This window comes from Pseudopipra pipra, chromosome 3, assembly GCF_036250125.1.
Source record: "Pseudopipra pipra isolate bDixPip1 chromosome 3, bDixPip1.hap1, whole genome shotgun sequence".
Taxonomy (NCBI): domain Eukaryota; kingdom Metazoa; phylum Chordata; class Aves; order Passeriformes; family Pipridae; genus Pseudopipra; species Pseudopipra pipra.
The window spans coordinates 87,041,105-87,053,651 of record NC_087551.1 but is presented as its reverse complement, the minus strand read 5'-3'; the positions used below and the strand labels follow the sequence as shown (position 1 = coordinate 87,053,651).

At 36.4% G+C, this 12,547-nt stretch overlaps 1 protein-coding gene across 7 annotated transcripts in view; it reads left to right on the top strand.

The window, feature by feature from the left end:
• The window catches only part of COL19A1 (collagen type XIX alpha 1 chain), a 189,124-nt gene that overhangs the window by 139,789 nt on the left and 36,788 nt on the right, over positions 1–12,547 (top strand). For all 7 annotated transcript variants that reach the window (XM_064650213.1, XM_064650211.1, XM_064650212.1 and 4 more), the window contains 11 exons: positions 458–511; positions 3,831–3,884; positions 5,121–5,210; positions 5,806–5,850; positions 5,977–6,054; positions 6,932–6,967; positions 7,070–7,123; positions 7,212–7,265; positions 9,478–9,519; positions 10,166–10,219; positions 11,066–11,119. In XM_064650213.1, the coding sequence (XP_064506283.1) occupies positions 458–511; positions 3,831–3,884; positions 5,121–5,210; positions 5,806–5,850; positions 5,977–6,054; positions 6,932–6,967; positions 7,070–7,123; positions 7,212–7,265; positions 9,478–9,519; positions 10,166–10,219; positions 11,066–11,119 (615 nt within the window). The remainder of the gene's footprint in view (positions 1–457; positions 512–3,830; positions 3,885–5,120; positions 5,211–5,805; positions 5,851–5,976; positions 6,055–6,931; positions 6,968–7,069; positions 7,124–7,211; positions 7,266–9,477; positions 9,520–10,165; positions 10,220–11,065; positions 11,120–12,547) is intronic.

The following is a 12,547-nucleotide window of genomic DNA, read 5'->3' as shown; positions in this document are numbered from 1 at the left end:
CTCTCATGATGCCTTGTATCAAAGAAAGGTAGAAGAATTGGAAACTGTTAAAATGTAACCTCCACCCAACACTATTCATGTTAGATATGGTAATACCCAAATTGTAGAACATCAAAAGAAAGCCCAATGATAATGGATGTAGTTATAGAATCCACAAAACTGTTGTCTTAAAAATGATTCTTGAAATCTTGATTTATTCTTTTATTCTGTCTGACCCTTTAGATATTGCCTTGGTATTGACTTGTATTTGCTTTGTATAAATACTTTGGGTTTTGTACATATCAGTCCCCAAGATTTATTGAACATTAGAGTAACGGAGAATGAGCAAACTCTACTTCTTACTTCATGTGGAAGATAATTCTTAATGCCAGATGTTTTAATCTATTTATATATAAGTATGCTTTACACCAAATTACAGTAGTGTATTGACTTTTCCCTGTATTATATCATTTCACAGGGACTGCAAGGCCCTCCAGGACCTGTCGGACCCAGGGGACTGCCAGGAGAAGTTGTATGTATTGTGCAGTTTCACCAAGCTGTAGCAGTGTGGTGTGTGAACAGTTAGCCAGTGGAACAGTACCACAGAAGTTATAATAGGTGCTCCTTTCGTGGGTGGTACTATAGCAATGGTGGGTTGAAGCACAATCAGATGGAATGCCTCCCTCAACAGGCCTTTAATCTCCAGTTTCAATAAACCATCTATATCCTGCTTCTGACACCATTTGACAGCCTGAAGTGGATCTGGATATTGGGATTTATTTAAGAACCACCGAATTGAGGTCTTTTACCCTTCCTGATTATCTCTTGCTCATTCCCATGTTAGCATTATATCCTGACCTCCCTTTTCAGCAGGGAGATTGTTGCTTGGCCAGGACAGCTGGGCAGCAAGTTGTCTTGGTTTGTGTTGTGCAGCTTCTCACAGTTACCAGCCGCAGGTACAACTGGCTAAGGCTCATCAGAGATTCAGTGTGCTCTTAACCTTTATGTCTGAGTGCAAAACTGGTGGGTTGGGAATGTCAAACAATGATATGTCTCAGCAGAATCTGAATATTCCTGTAGTTATTATGCTTTTGAGTGTCCCACATTCAGGTCTGCCAATGGATTGGGGTTTGTGAAGGTGATAAGGGTATCCTTCATGGGCATTTTAGTGTAACTATAACCATTATGCCACTGGGCAACAGGCTGGTGGGTCTGCTGGCTGGTTGAGATTTCTTAAACTGGTAGGCACCTCCCTGAAGATCCAGAACACCTGTAACGCTTGTGCCTCTGGGCAGGAAGAGCATGGGTGAAATATTAATCCAGTCTGGATTCTCTAGGAAACGTCTTGAACTATTAAGCACCATTACACTAAACTTGAAAGTTCCCTGGGCATTTGACTGAACACCGTAATATAGCAGAAGCCTCTTCTGGGGAGGTGGCTGCCTGTCTCACTTCCAAATTATAGCCCAATCCCTCTTTAGGTGTGCAGGCACCTATGTTCTGCCTAATCCCCCATATAAACTGAAATTTGGGTTCAGTCCACAACACTTGTGGTGTCACATAACCTAACAAGTGGCACCTACCCCGTCTTCTTGGTTCTTGCACCTGCCTGCCTCCATAAACCATAAAATGGCTTTTAAGTAGCATTTTGGAGATTTGAGTGGTTATATCCAAGAACTGGATCAAAAAAAGCAGGCAATGGAGGGCAGGCAATGGAGAGCTTAGGTTTAGCCTGGCAGAACAGAAGCTACCAACAGAAGCACCTAGGTGCTGGTGTTGTTGCATTTTGTCTTGTGCCTTTCCAAGCATGCTCTGAGACTACTTTGTTGAAGAGAACTCTTGTTTTGAACAGACTTTTATGTCATATGCTTTTTTAATATTAGAATACCATTCTAAGTGTTACACAGCTGGCAGACTTTTTATGTTTGACCTGTAAAAAGTCTAAGGTATGTAAGCAAAGTGACAACTGGAGTACAACATCTTCAGCTCGTGGCAGAGGATGGAAATACTAGTATTCAAATCTTCAGTTAGTTATTTTCTACTGGCTTACTTACTGACCATTTCTTTATACCTGATTTTCCTACTCAATTTAGGCACACATTTTTTCAATTGTGTCTAATGTACATATCATCTATACAGTGGTTTGTAAGCCTCATCTGGTGTGCTTCTATTTATGTATAGATCTCCAATCCTACTGTGAAAGATAACTACATACTGCATTTCTCTCTTGCTTGTGTTGCCACCATCCCACTTGAGTTCATAATTGCTGCTTTTGAAACTGCTGTTCTGATAGATCTTTGATCAAGTGGCATTTTGAACAGATAAATACTGGATATAATGTATGTAGTTCATAGGTACAGACGATCTTGAAGACTCATATTTGTACATACAATTCTAATATGTGAAAACATACTTAAATATATTATAGAGACATGTGTTTATCTCTAGTCTTGTTGTTTTGTTTTGTCTTCTAAAGATTAAACATTATGGATTAACAAATATATGCAACAATTTTATGTGGTATAATGAAAATTGTGAAAGGTTGAAAATTGTTTTACTTTCACTTACATCATCAAAGAGTCATCCAGCATGTGACTCAATGTCTTTTCTTTTCCTAAGAAATCCCTCAAGCTTTGTCCAACAAAAAAAAAAAAAAAAAAGAATTGTAGAAGAGTTGGGGATAGAGTAGACCATGATGTCTAATCCATAATCAGTAAATTTAAAATTCCATATATTTTTATACTGATTTGGTCTTGGTATAAGCAGAATGTCCTTCATAAGGGTACCTTTTTTTCTTTCTTATGCTTTTAATTTGGATGGTTGGGTGAAACAAGTAGCTGTCTGTATTAAGCAGAGAAAGGAAACACACAGCTCTTACACCTTCACTACTGGCATGAAAATGTTGTCATCCTTCATATGTCAGTGTTCAAAAAGCTGTGTTTTACACTCTGAAGAAAAATTAAAACAATATGAGTTTCTTCGTCTTTTTCTTAGAAAGTTCATTTTCTAGTCCAGCTTAAGTTTCAGACTTGGATTTTACTTTTCAGATTGGGCAATTTTATCTCTTACTGTGAAAATTACTGGTATTAATAAAACACTTGACTAAACGATTGAATAACATTGAAGGGTCATGGAAAAAGTTTTCTGTATTTGTTACAGCATAGTAAGAGAGCCCAGTTAAGCCTTCCTTATTATTTAAATAGTTTCTATTTAGGTTTTAATCTTTTTTATTTCTCTGCATTTATAAAAATCCTCAATGAAAAAGAAAAGGGAAAATACTGGAGTTAAAATCAAAATGTAAAAGATGAAAATACTTAGGAAAAAGAAAGGGTGGAACATATTTTATTTGCTGAAAATTTTTGACTGTCCATTAAATATCTAAAGCATTTTAAAGGAATTTTTTGGATTAAATAATGTGCAGGGGTGGGAATTCATTGAAGTTTTTAAGATACCACTTTGAATAATTAACTGGTGTAGGGAATCATGCAGACCTTTATGGGGAGAAAAGATGAGACACTTATTTAAAACTCAAGTTTTATGTGCTACTGCCCTCTTTGAAAAAATTATTGATTTTTCAAGACTTTTGAAATAGAAGAAATAAACCTTTCAGTCTCTGCCACTCTGTCCTGAGAGGGTCCAGAAAATAATCTTGATTATTATATTTCAATTAAAAGAAAAATTATTCATATATTTAATTAAAAAAGCATTCATTGACTTATACTCTTTAACATTTGGTGTCAATACTAATGCATAATAAATATTCCAGTGTAAACTAGTTTTTGTCTGTAATTTTAAATAACCTTTAAGGGAATAGCTATAAAAATGTACAGTTATGTTTTTATTAATTCCAGGGCTTACCAGGAGAGCATGGGGTACCAGGAAACCCAGGAGTTAAAGGAGACAAGGTATTTTTTTAAGTGTTTTTAATTAAGCTTGATATGTTAGAGCATATTAAATTAAAACCTCAGAAGTAACCTTCCATCCTTTTGTGGTGCATCTGTCTGGCTGCTGTATGAATTGATTTTGAAATGTACCAGCAGCAACCTGCTGTCTGCTTCTTGAAGATGCTGCAGGCCAGTTTGGCAACCCAGTTTCTCTTCAGATTTATAATTTAAGTAATATTTCAAGAAGGTTGCTCTGCACCCTTACATTGAATCTGTGCAGTGCAGAAATGTCAGTGCAGGTCCTGACTACAGAAACCCATTTCAATGTAGTGCCCTACCTGGACTAATGTGTAAAATCCCACTTCACAGTCAGACATATTCATCTTGCAGAGCACTGGGGCAACTACACTGTCTCAGATGTAAACCAAGGCTGTGTCTCTTTATGACATTGTATTTTACTGTGTACAAATCCCTTAGTCAGAATTCAGATACATCAGCAATAGCTAAAAATTGTATGCGTGTATGTATTGAATGTAGAGAAGGGAAGAAAAGAGGATACACAGGTGTGCTCTGAGCTATGTGATGTGTTATGGTATTTATACATTGTGGAGTACAAGAGAAACTAATAAAATCCATTAATAGTTTGAAAAAGTGAGCTAGAAGACAGACAGAAGAAAATAACTGGAACAAAAATCTACTCACCTCATAAAATGGGAAGTAGTGGATTCAGAAAAAATCAGAGAAATGTTGCATGAGCATGCAAAAGACAAAAGGACAGCATAATATAAAGCCCAAGTAAGCAGCAGGAGTTAGAGGTGTGGAACAAGAGGCACTGCATGCACTGATGTAAGAAGTAGAAGTGTAAACAGGAGTACAGTGAGGACCCTGGGTTTAGCACTAGTGGTAGATAGCTGGGGAGAGATTGCAGTTGGTGGAAATAGGTGGAAACCTGTTGCTGTGAATTAATTGTCAGGGTTTAATGATGACCTGTGTATGAGGGGCCTGGGGACCACGAAATGTAGATCAGTTGCATTGCAAGCATGGAAAATCAAGACAATGCTAATTACAATTGATGGTTGTGTAGTCCATGCCTCCTCTTCTTCTGTAACTTCTTGAAGGAAAATATCAGTGCATTTTTTTCTTCTCTATTTATTCTCAAATACTGACACATTCAATAATAACCTTGATAATATTTACAGGTTTTTTCATAGGAGAAAATTCTCACATTTCAATTAGCGATTCAAATTTATTTTGTAGGGTGACCCTGGTGGAATTATGGGACCACCTGGACATCCAGGTCCAAAAGGTGATATGGGGCCTCCTGGACCAAGTCTGCCTGGAACACCAGTAAGCTCATAATCTGAAAAAGCTTTTCCGACTTTATTTCTTGGGGGCAACTGTTAAAGAATTGTCACTGTGTGATGAAAGAAACCATAGAATCATAGAATGGTTTGGGTTGGAAGGGACCTTAAAGATCATCTGGTCCCAACCCACTATCATCAGTAGGGACACCTTCCTCTAGACCAGATTGCTCAAAGTCCCATCCAACCTGGCCTTGAACACTTCCAGGAATGGAGTAGCCACAACTTCTATGGGCAACCTGTTCCAGTGCCTCATCATCCTCATAGTAAAGAATTTCTTTCTAATATCTCATCTACTCTCAGTTTAAAGCCACAAAGCAAGTGCTTTTTTAATGTAATTTCAAAATGGAAATATATATTACAGTGCATACATATTATAAGTGCACTAAAATATAGTCTGAAAATAGCACAAGACACACATACTCCTAATGACAGTGGTATAAACAAGGAAGACATAGAAATTTTTCACAGTTTATTTCTGAAGGATAACTAATTTTGGCAATAAAATTCATCTAGTCTCTTGGATTTTAAAACATAATTTGGTTTTTTTCCTGTTTTTTGTTTTGTTTTGGTCTTTTTAGGGTCCCGCTGGTGTTCCTGGAAACCCAGGTCCACGGGGACCAAAGGTATACAAAATAGATTATTTCTTTTTCAAAAAAAGTAAAAAATAAAAAATAAAAAAAAAAAAAAATTAAAAATGGTAGTTTGCATTTTCAGACCTATTGTAATGGAAAGCCTTATACCTTTCACAGGGAGAAAGAGGACTACCTGGTGTACAGGGAGCACCTGGGGAGATGGGGCCCCCTGGAATAGGCATTCAGGGATCACCAGTAAGTATACCAATGCCCAGAATTTGGGCTTCTCGCAGTGCATCTCTGTGAAACTGCAGTAAGCAAACTAAGCGTAGTAAACAGCCATGCTGTGAACTCCCTTCTGACTTGACTCCCAACTCCCAGCTTGTTTCACATGTTGCTGTGTGGTTTAAGTTCGAACATGAAGCAGGTTAATACAGCCTATCTAAAGCATCCATACTAAATAACTTGTAGAGCAATAACTGTTTCAGTTATTCAGCTTGTTCCCCAAGTTTCTTTCTTTCTATTGCCTTTAAATAAAGCCCTCTGCAGTGTCTTCAGTAAAAAAATTTGCTGATATTGATGGCGTAGATGTTGGGTGGTACATGAGTTCTACTCCAGTGAATAAGACAAGCTCTCTTCAGTCCAGACTGAAGAACTGTATCAGCTGATACATTCCAGTTTATGGACAGTACTCTGGTACAGAGAGAAAATGTTTGTGAAAGGTAAATAGAGATTCACAGTGAGTTCTTCATCTAAAATAATCCTTAAAAATATCTTTTCAGTTAAAATATTTTCAAATCTGAATTTTAAAAATTATCCATTTATATCTAAATAATCTAATTTGTTTTTATTCAACTGCTCATTAGCTTTTCTTAGGAATCTCCTGGCTAAATAACAAGTTTCACCACAAATCATTAATTTTTGGAGTTGCTTGCCCTTAAAAATGGGCCTTAGCAAAGTCTTGAATTCTGTAATTTTGACAAAATTACATTTGGATTTAAAGCCAAACCTTAGAGCGAGTCTTTCTCGCAATGAAAACTGCAGCTATATCCCACATTCAATATTTTTTAATGAAGTTCATCTCCCTTATCCTAGAAAGTGTAACTACTGATTATTTGGAGTTTTCTTGCAGGGTCCTATAGGTCCAACTGGATCAGCAGGTGTGCAGGTAGGGTCTAAGTTTTGTCTTTAATATAAAAAGCATTAATTTAATTTAAGAATTTTACAGGAAAAGTATTTTTATGTCCTAAATTACCTTTCCTGCTCTTAGGGCCCTAGGGGACCGCCAGGGTTACCAGGAACTCCAGGTACTCCTGGTATTAATGTAAGTGACAGTTTTCTATATATGCAACAAAAAGTAATGTGTGCCTCATCAATGATTAAAGGCCATCAATTTTTACATTTGTTTCTAGGGCACTCCAGGAAGAGATGGAAAGCCAGGACTACCAGGCCCTCCAGGTGATCCTGTATGTATATAGAGAAAGTTTGTGCATTTGTTTTGGTGCAAGTATTTTAAATTTAAAGGAGGTGAATACCATAATAAGTCTAGAAAAACTGGTGATATGAATGACAAAGTGGAAATACTTTCTTGGGAAAGACAGGAGAACAGTCATGTTACATACCTTTGCCTCAATAAAACTTTGAGACTGTCTTCATGATGTTTTTGTAAGCAAGCAAAAAATGCTTAGAATTACTTGCGATGTAGTTGATGCTTATCAAAAATTATGGATTGGAATATCTATCAGCAGAACTGTCAAACTTGGAAAGAGAGGTCTTTCCCATGCTCAGTTCTTGTCAGTGATTTAATTTTATTAGCATAAGTAGATAAAAACTCTGAAATTGGACTGGGAAAGATTACTTACTTTTTGAAGATATAATCAAAATTCAAAGGCCATCTGAAGTCAACAAGATTTAACTTGACACAGATAAGTATGAAGTGCTTAATAAGGAAAAACAAAATCCATAAGTAGAATACATCTAGAGGTACAGTGCATTGTAAACTAAATGTAAGTAAAATATTTGATGCTGCTATTAAATAGACAGGTCTAAATTATAAAACTTACTAACAGGAGCATTATTGCCTTTTGCTGTCTTAAAATACTCTTCTCTTTGGAAGGAACATTTTTTAAAGGAAGATGTAGCAAGCAAGAGTGATTCTGGAGAATTAAGGCCATTTTAACATTTTCAAAATCCTACTATATATCGTACACTTAGAGTTGGGCACACAGAGTTATGACTCTTAAGTGTGTGTGCAGTTGGACTGGACTTGCCATACATAGAGAGCAGAGGAGCTATATGGCACAAACATGGTAGGCTTACTCTTGTACCTCATGTGCTCTTGCAGCTGGATATTGGCACCTTCCACACTAAGGCTTTGGGGTTCTGTACCAGCTAAAATAAGAATGCTAGAAAAGAGGAGAGCCTGGGGAAATTACAATTCTCTAGTCCAGCAGGAAGACCAAGTAACATTGTAGTAGCCTGACTAGCTGTAAAATTTCATCATAAGGGGAAGGAAGAAAAGCATGTGGTAGTTGTTTTAAAGTCTTGTTACAGGTTTTTAAGAGCAGGTGATACTGTCTATATGCAGTTTACCTCTGTGCAGAGGATGAACTTCACACCTTACCTAGTTATGTCCTTAGGTTGTGTTAGGTGGCGATGTCTCACCCTAGAAAACTCATCAGCCTGCTTTCAAAGTTTGGAGTGCTACCCTCTTAGTGGTGTACTCTTATCTATGTTTATGGTTAAGTATGTTCAGCAGTGTGTCTCCTGAGTTGATGTTTTAAACCCATTACTATTAACTGGCAGTTTTTCTAATATGCTACAAAAGTGCTTACATTTTGTTTTTCAGGATGGAAATGATTGAAACAGACTGAACAAAACCAGTTAACATATTTTGAATATGCCTAATTTTATAGTATGCCCAGGGCAATTTCTTATTTAGCAATTGCCAGAAGAAATGAGCATTGGTAATTGGAGACTCTGTGAGTGAAGCTGATGATAACAAGGGCAGTGAGTTTTTTCAGGGAATCTTTAAATATGAGTTTAATGGCAGTTCTTGAAAATCTGAGACATGCTGCAGTAAGTGTAGTCTTATTGATTGATCTTTAAATGGGTTAGCTTTAGTAGCCAATTTAGCGCTGGCACCACAGAGTTACGCACTAATTCTTAATGTTTAAAGACAGGAAAAATGCTCTTGTTGCTGTAGCTGGATTATTTTCAGTATCTGAACTAATTTATGGAAGTTATCTTTGGCATCTCCAGAATTTGTGCTGCAGCTGATGGTAGAGTCAAAGCCTACGAGAAAGGGGAAGGAAAACAATTGAAGATAATCAAGTGAGAATAGTCTGTGACACTTTCCAGTTGTGTTAAGTAGTTGCTGATATGCAACAAAACCAACAATATTAGTATGTTTTGGAGTTATGCTGTTGTCATGTTTTAAGAAAGTTCTTTAAAATGTAACAAAAAATTATAATTGTGAGGTTGGATAGGCAGCAATATTTAACTATATTTGAAACCCTTGTTTTAATTTTGAGTTTTCATTTAAAAGATAGCTTCAACCAATATATATATATGTAGTCAGCTCTCTTTGTAACAATATAAACTTTAGAAATAATGAGAACACATCATAATTAGTAATGTTGTGTAAAATACTAACTGCATCTGCTTTTTTAATTTCAGATTGCACTGCCACTTGTGGGAGACATGGGTGCCATACTGAAGGTAAATATTTTTAGAGGTTAGATATAGTTCTTTGTTATAAACGTGCTTTTTAAACCAAAATATGCATTTAAAAGTTTCTGTAGGTTCAATTCTGACCCACAGGGCTAGCCTAAAATAATTTTGTGATTTTTGTAGATTTTTGATTTGTTTTCTAAAAATAAGCGAGGTTTGTATTCTATAGGAATTTTGCCAAATGGCATGTGAGGTAGTAGCCAGCAAGTGCCTGTCCAACACATCCAATACACAGAATGAATTGTAACAAATATACCTTGTTCTCCACTTTTGCTTTTTAGCATTAATTTCAGTAATATACCAAATAGGGAAAATAGTCTAGAATTTCTAAGATATTATTTTGAAAAATAATGAAATTTGGAGTGCTCAAACCTAAACACAGGTGTGTCTGGGACTATCTAAAATGAAGTAAAAAATGTGTTAACAGGGTTTGAGAGATGGGGGAGAAACAAGGAAGACTCTCTGAACAAGTATATTGCTTAGAAGAGAGCAAGGACTGAAGAGAAGGCTTTGGGGTAAAATGAAGGGATGGTCAGAAAGGCAGGAAGGAAGCAGTCTATAAATTGGTCTGCGTGGATCAGATCTATGTAACAAAAATGGTTATTTGTCACTTGGTTTTCCGTCTGTTCCGCAGGGTGATCCTGGCACAAGAGGACCTCCAGGCATCCCTGGTAGAGAAGGGCCAAAGGTAAGTTTTGAAGAGAGTACTTTTCATTGCTTTGGCTCCTGTTAGAAGTAAAAGGCCAGATTCTTATCTCTGCCAGTCTTGACTTTCTTGTCTGATCCCTGTCCATGTGACATCTGAGCAGCCTAAAAGTTCAAACGATTTTTCTGGTTCAGCCCTCATCATGAGTCAGTTTGCCTTCTCTCTAAGGAAAGTGAGCAAAATAGCCTAACTTGAGTCCCACACCAGGATAGCTCTTCTGTGTCTTGCCACCTTTAAAGCTAGTTCAGATTTGACTGTCAAGTAGTGCATTGTTATCTATAGACTTCTTTTAGGTGAGCCAGTCATGCAAGAATCCTGTGGTGAAGGAAACTTCCCATGTCTCCCTCAAGTGTGCAACAGCTGGACCACCCTGTGCCTTTGCATTCTGTTTCCATGGGAATAACACAGCTATTTCACTGGGACTTAAAGATTCACTGACATCAATCAAAATCCTGCTTCACTGTAATCAGATCAAATGCCACATGCTTTGGCATATAGATATCTTCTATCATTGAGTCTAATTCCATGAAAAGTGAACTTTCTTCATTTCAGCAAGCGTTTTGAGCTCATCGGTGTCAATATCTCCATCAGGACTTTTGTCTAGTTTGCCTGCTAGGTACAAACCGCTCATTTCCTTTCACCTCAATTGGAGTGATATTTTAAAGCTTTTAGGTTGTTTCGAGCCTTTTTTTTTTTTCTGCTCTAGGCTCTATGGCTGTTAGGGCTTCATAGTAATATATATTAAACGTGGATCATAAAATGCCCTACAGAACATGAAATTCATTGTTCTCTGACGAAAATATTTGTTTGAATGTTATGTTTTTATAGGGAAGCAAAGGTGAACGTGGATTTCCCGGGCTTGCGGGAGAGAAGGGTGATGAGGTACAACTACTTCATTTCTACAGCAGCTACGTTCCTATCTGAACCTGAGTAAAGACCTAGACTGAGAATGAAATGCACAGGATGTTTTTTAGTTCTTTAAAACTGCTGAGATAGTCATGTATTGCTATAAGTAGCTCTCAATTCTGAATTTTCAATAAGATTAACTGTTATTATTCAATTAAATAACATCTATTTCATTTTTGTCTGTGAATTTTTACTCATTTATATATTTTAAAGCCTCATATACATTTACATGCTAATTCTTAAGAGTATGGTATAGAGCAATAAATAGGCAAATGCCAAATATTTTCAGAAAATACTTCATGTTTATAACGTATCTGCTTTCATTTTATTAGATCCCCTTTAGAATTTATTTTCAAAAACATTCCATTAGGCAAATACTCTGATGGGAATGGTCATAGCAGCAATTACTATTAAGTGGAAACTGGAAAATGTTTGAAGAGGCTGAATTCAAAGTATTTACAGTATTTTGCATCATATACTGCATTCGTAGAGTTATTTCTGTGTCTTTACAGAGAAGAAAAAAATTCTCATATAATCAGGGAGTGCTAGCTACAAGACACAGTACCAGGAGAATATGAAACACATTTAGAGTGTATTGATTGAGGGGTTTGCAATTCTTTATGATCATTTTACATTTCTTTGGCACTAAGTCCATGTAGACTAGTAGAATGAGAATAATTTTCAAAAAAATCTGTGTTCATCAGTATCCTTAGCTTCCAAATATAAACAGTTATATGAGGAAAAAAAAGATGCAGCAGAAGCATTAAATATGCATTCCTGCTACTGTTTTGCCCCAGAGTTTAGCATGTTGTCAGCCTAAAGTATCATGCTTATTTTTCCTTTTGTTTTACACAATATATAGATCTCATTAATTCCTTGCTTCTTATCAAAGCAAGAGCTTCCTGAGGTTGAATTCAGAACATATTCCCTGAAATGGTGGGCAGCCATAAACAAATTTCATGCAGAATTTTACTAAAAAATAAAAGTAACACATCCTTTGTGTGCCCTACAGGATATCTCTACAATTCAGTCCTAGCAGGCTGAGGCATTAGAGAAACCATTTCAACAATTCAAATACTATTTAACTTCTGAAAACCAAGTGAGATGTTTCAGGCAATTAAGAGGGTAATAATAGAACAGCAAGTTTATAACTGGCAGTTAGGGTTTTTTTAAAGGACTCTAGGGTAAATTCATAGTAAATTTTTCATTAACTCGGTGGGGTGTTGTACTGTATTAATAAATTAACTACTCACATGCTTCTTCACTGTTCGAGATCTCATTACCTGCCTTAGCTCTGATATTTTCATTGTTTAGCAGTAACTTTTGATTATGACATTGTGAGGGTGCAAGTGAATTTTTTTGTCAGAAGCACATATGAAAAAGCTTACTAAATTTAAAAGTAAG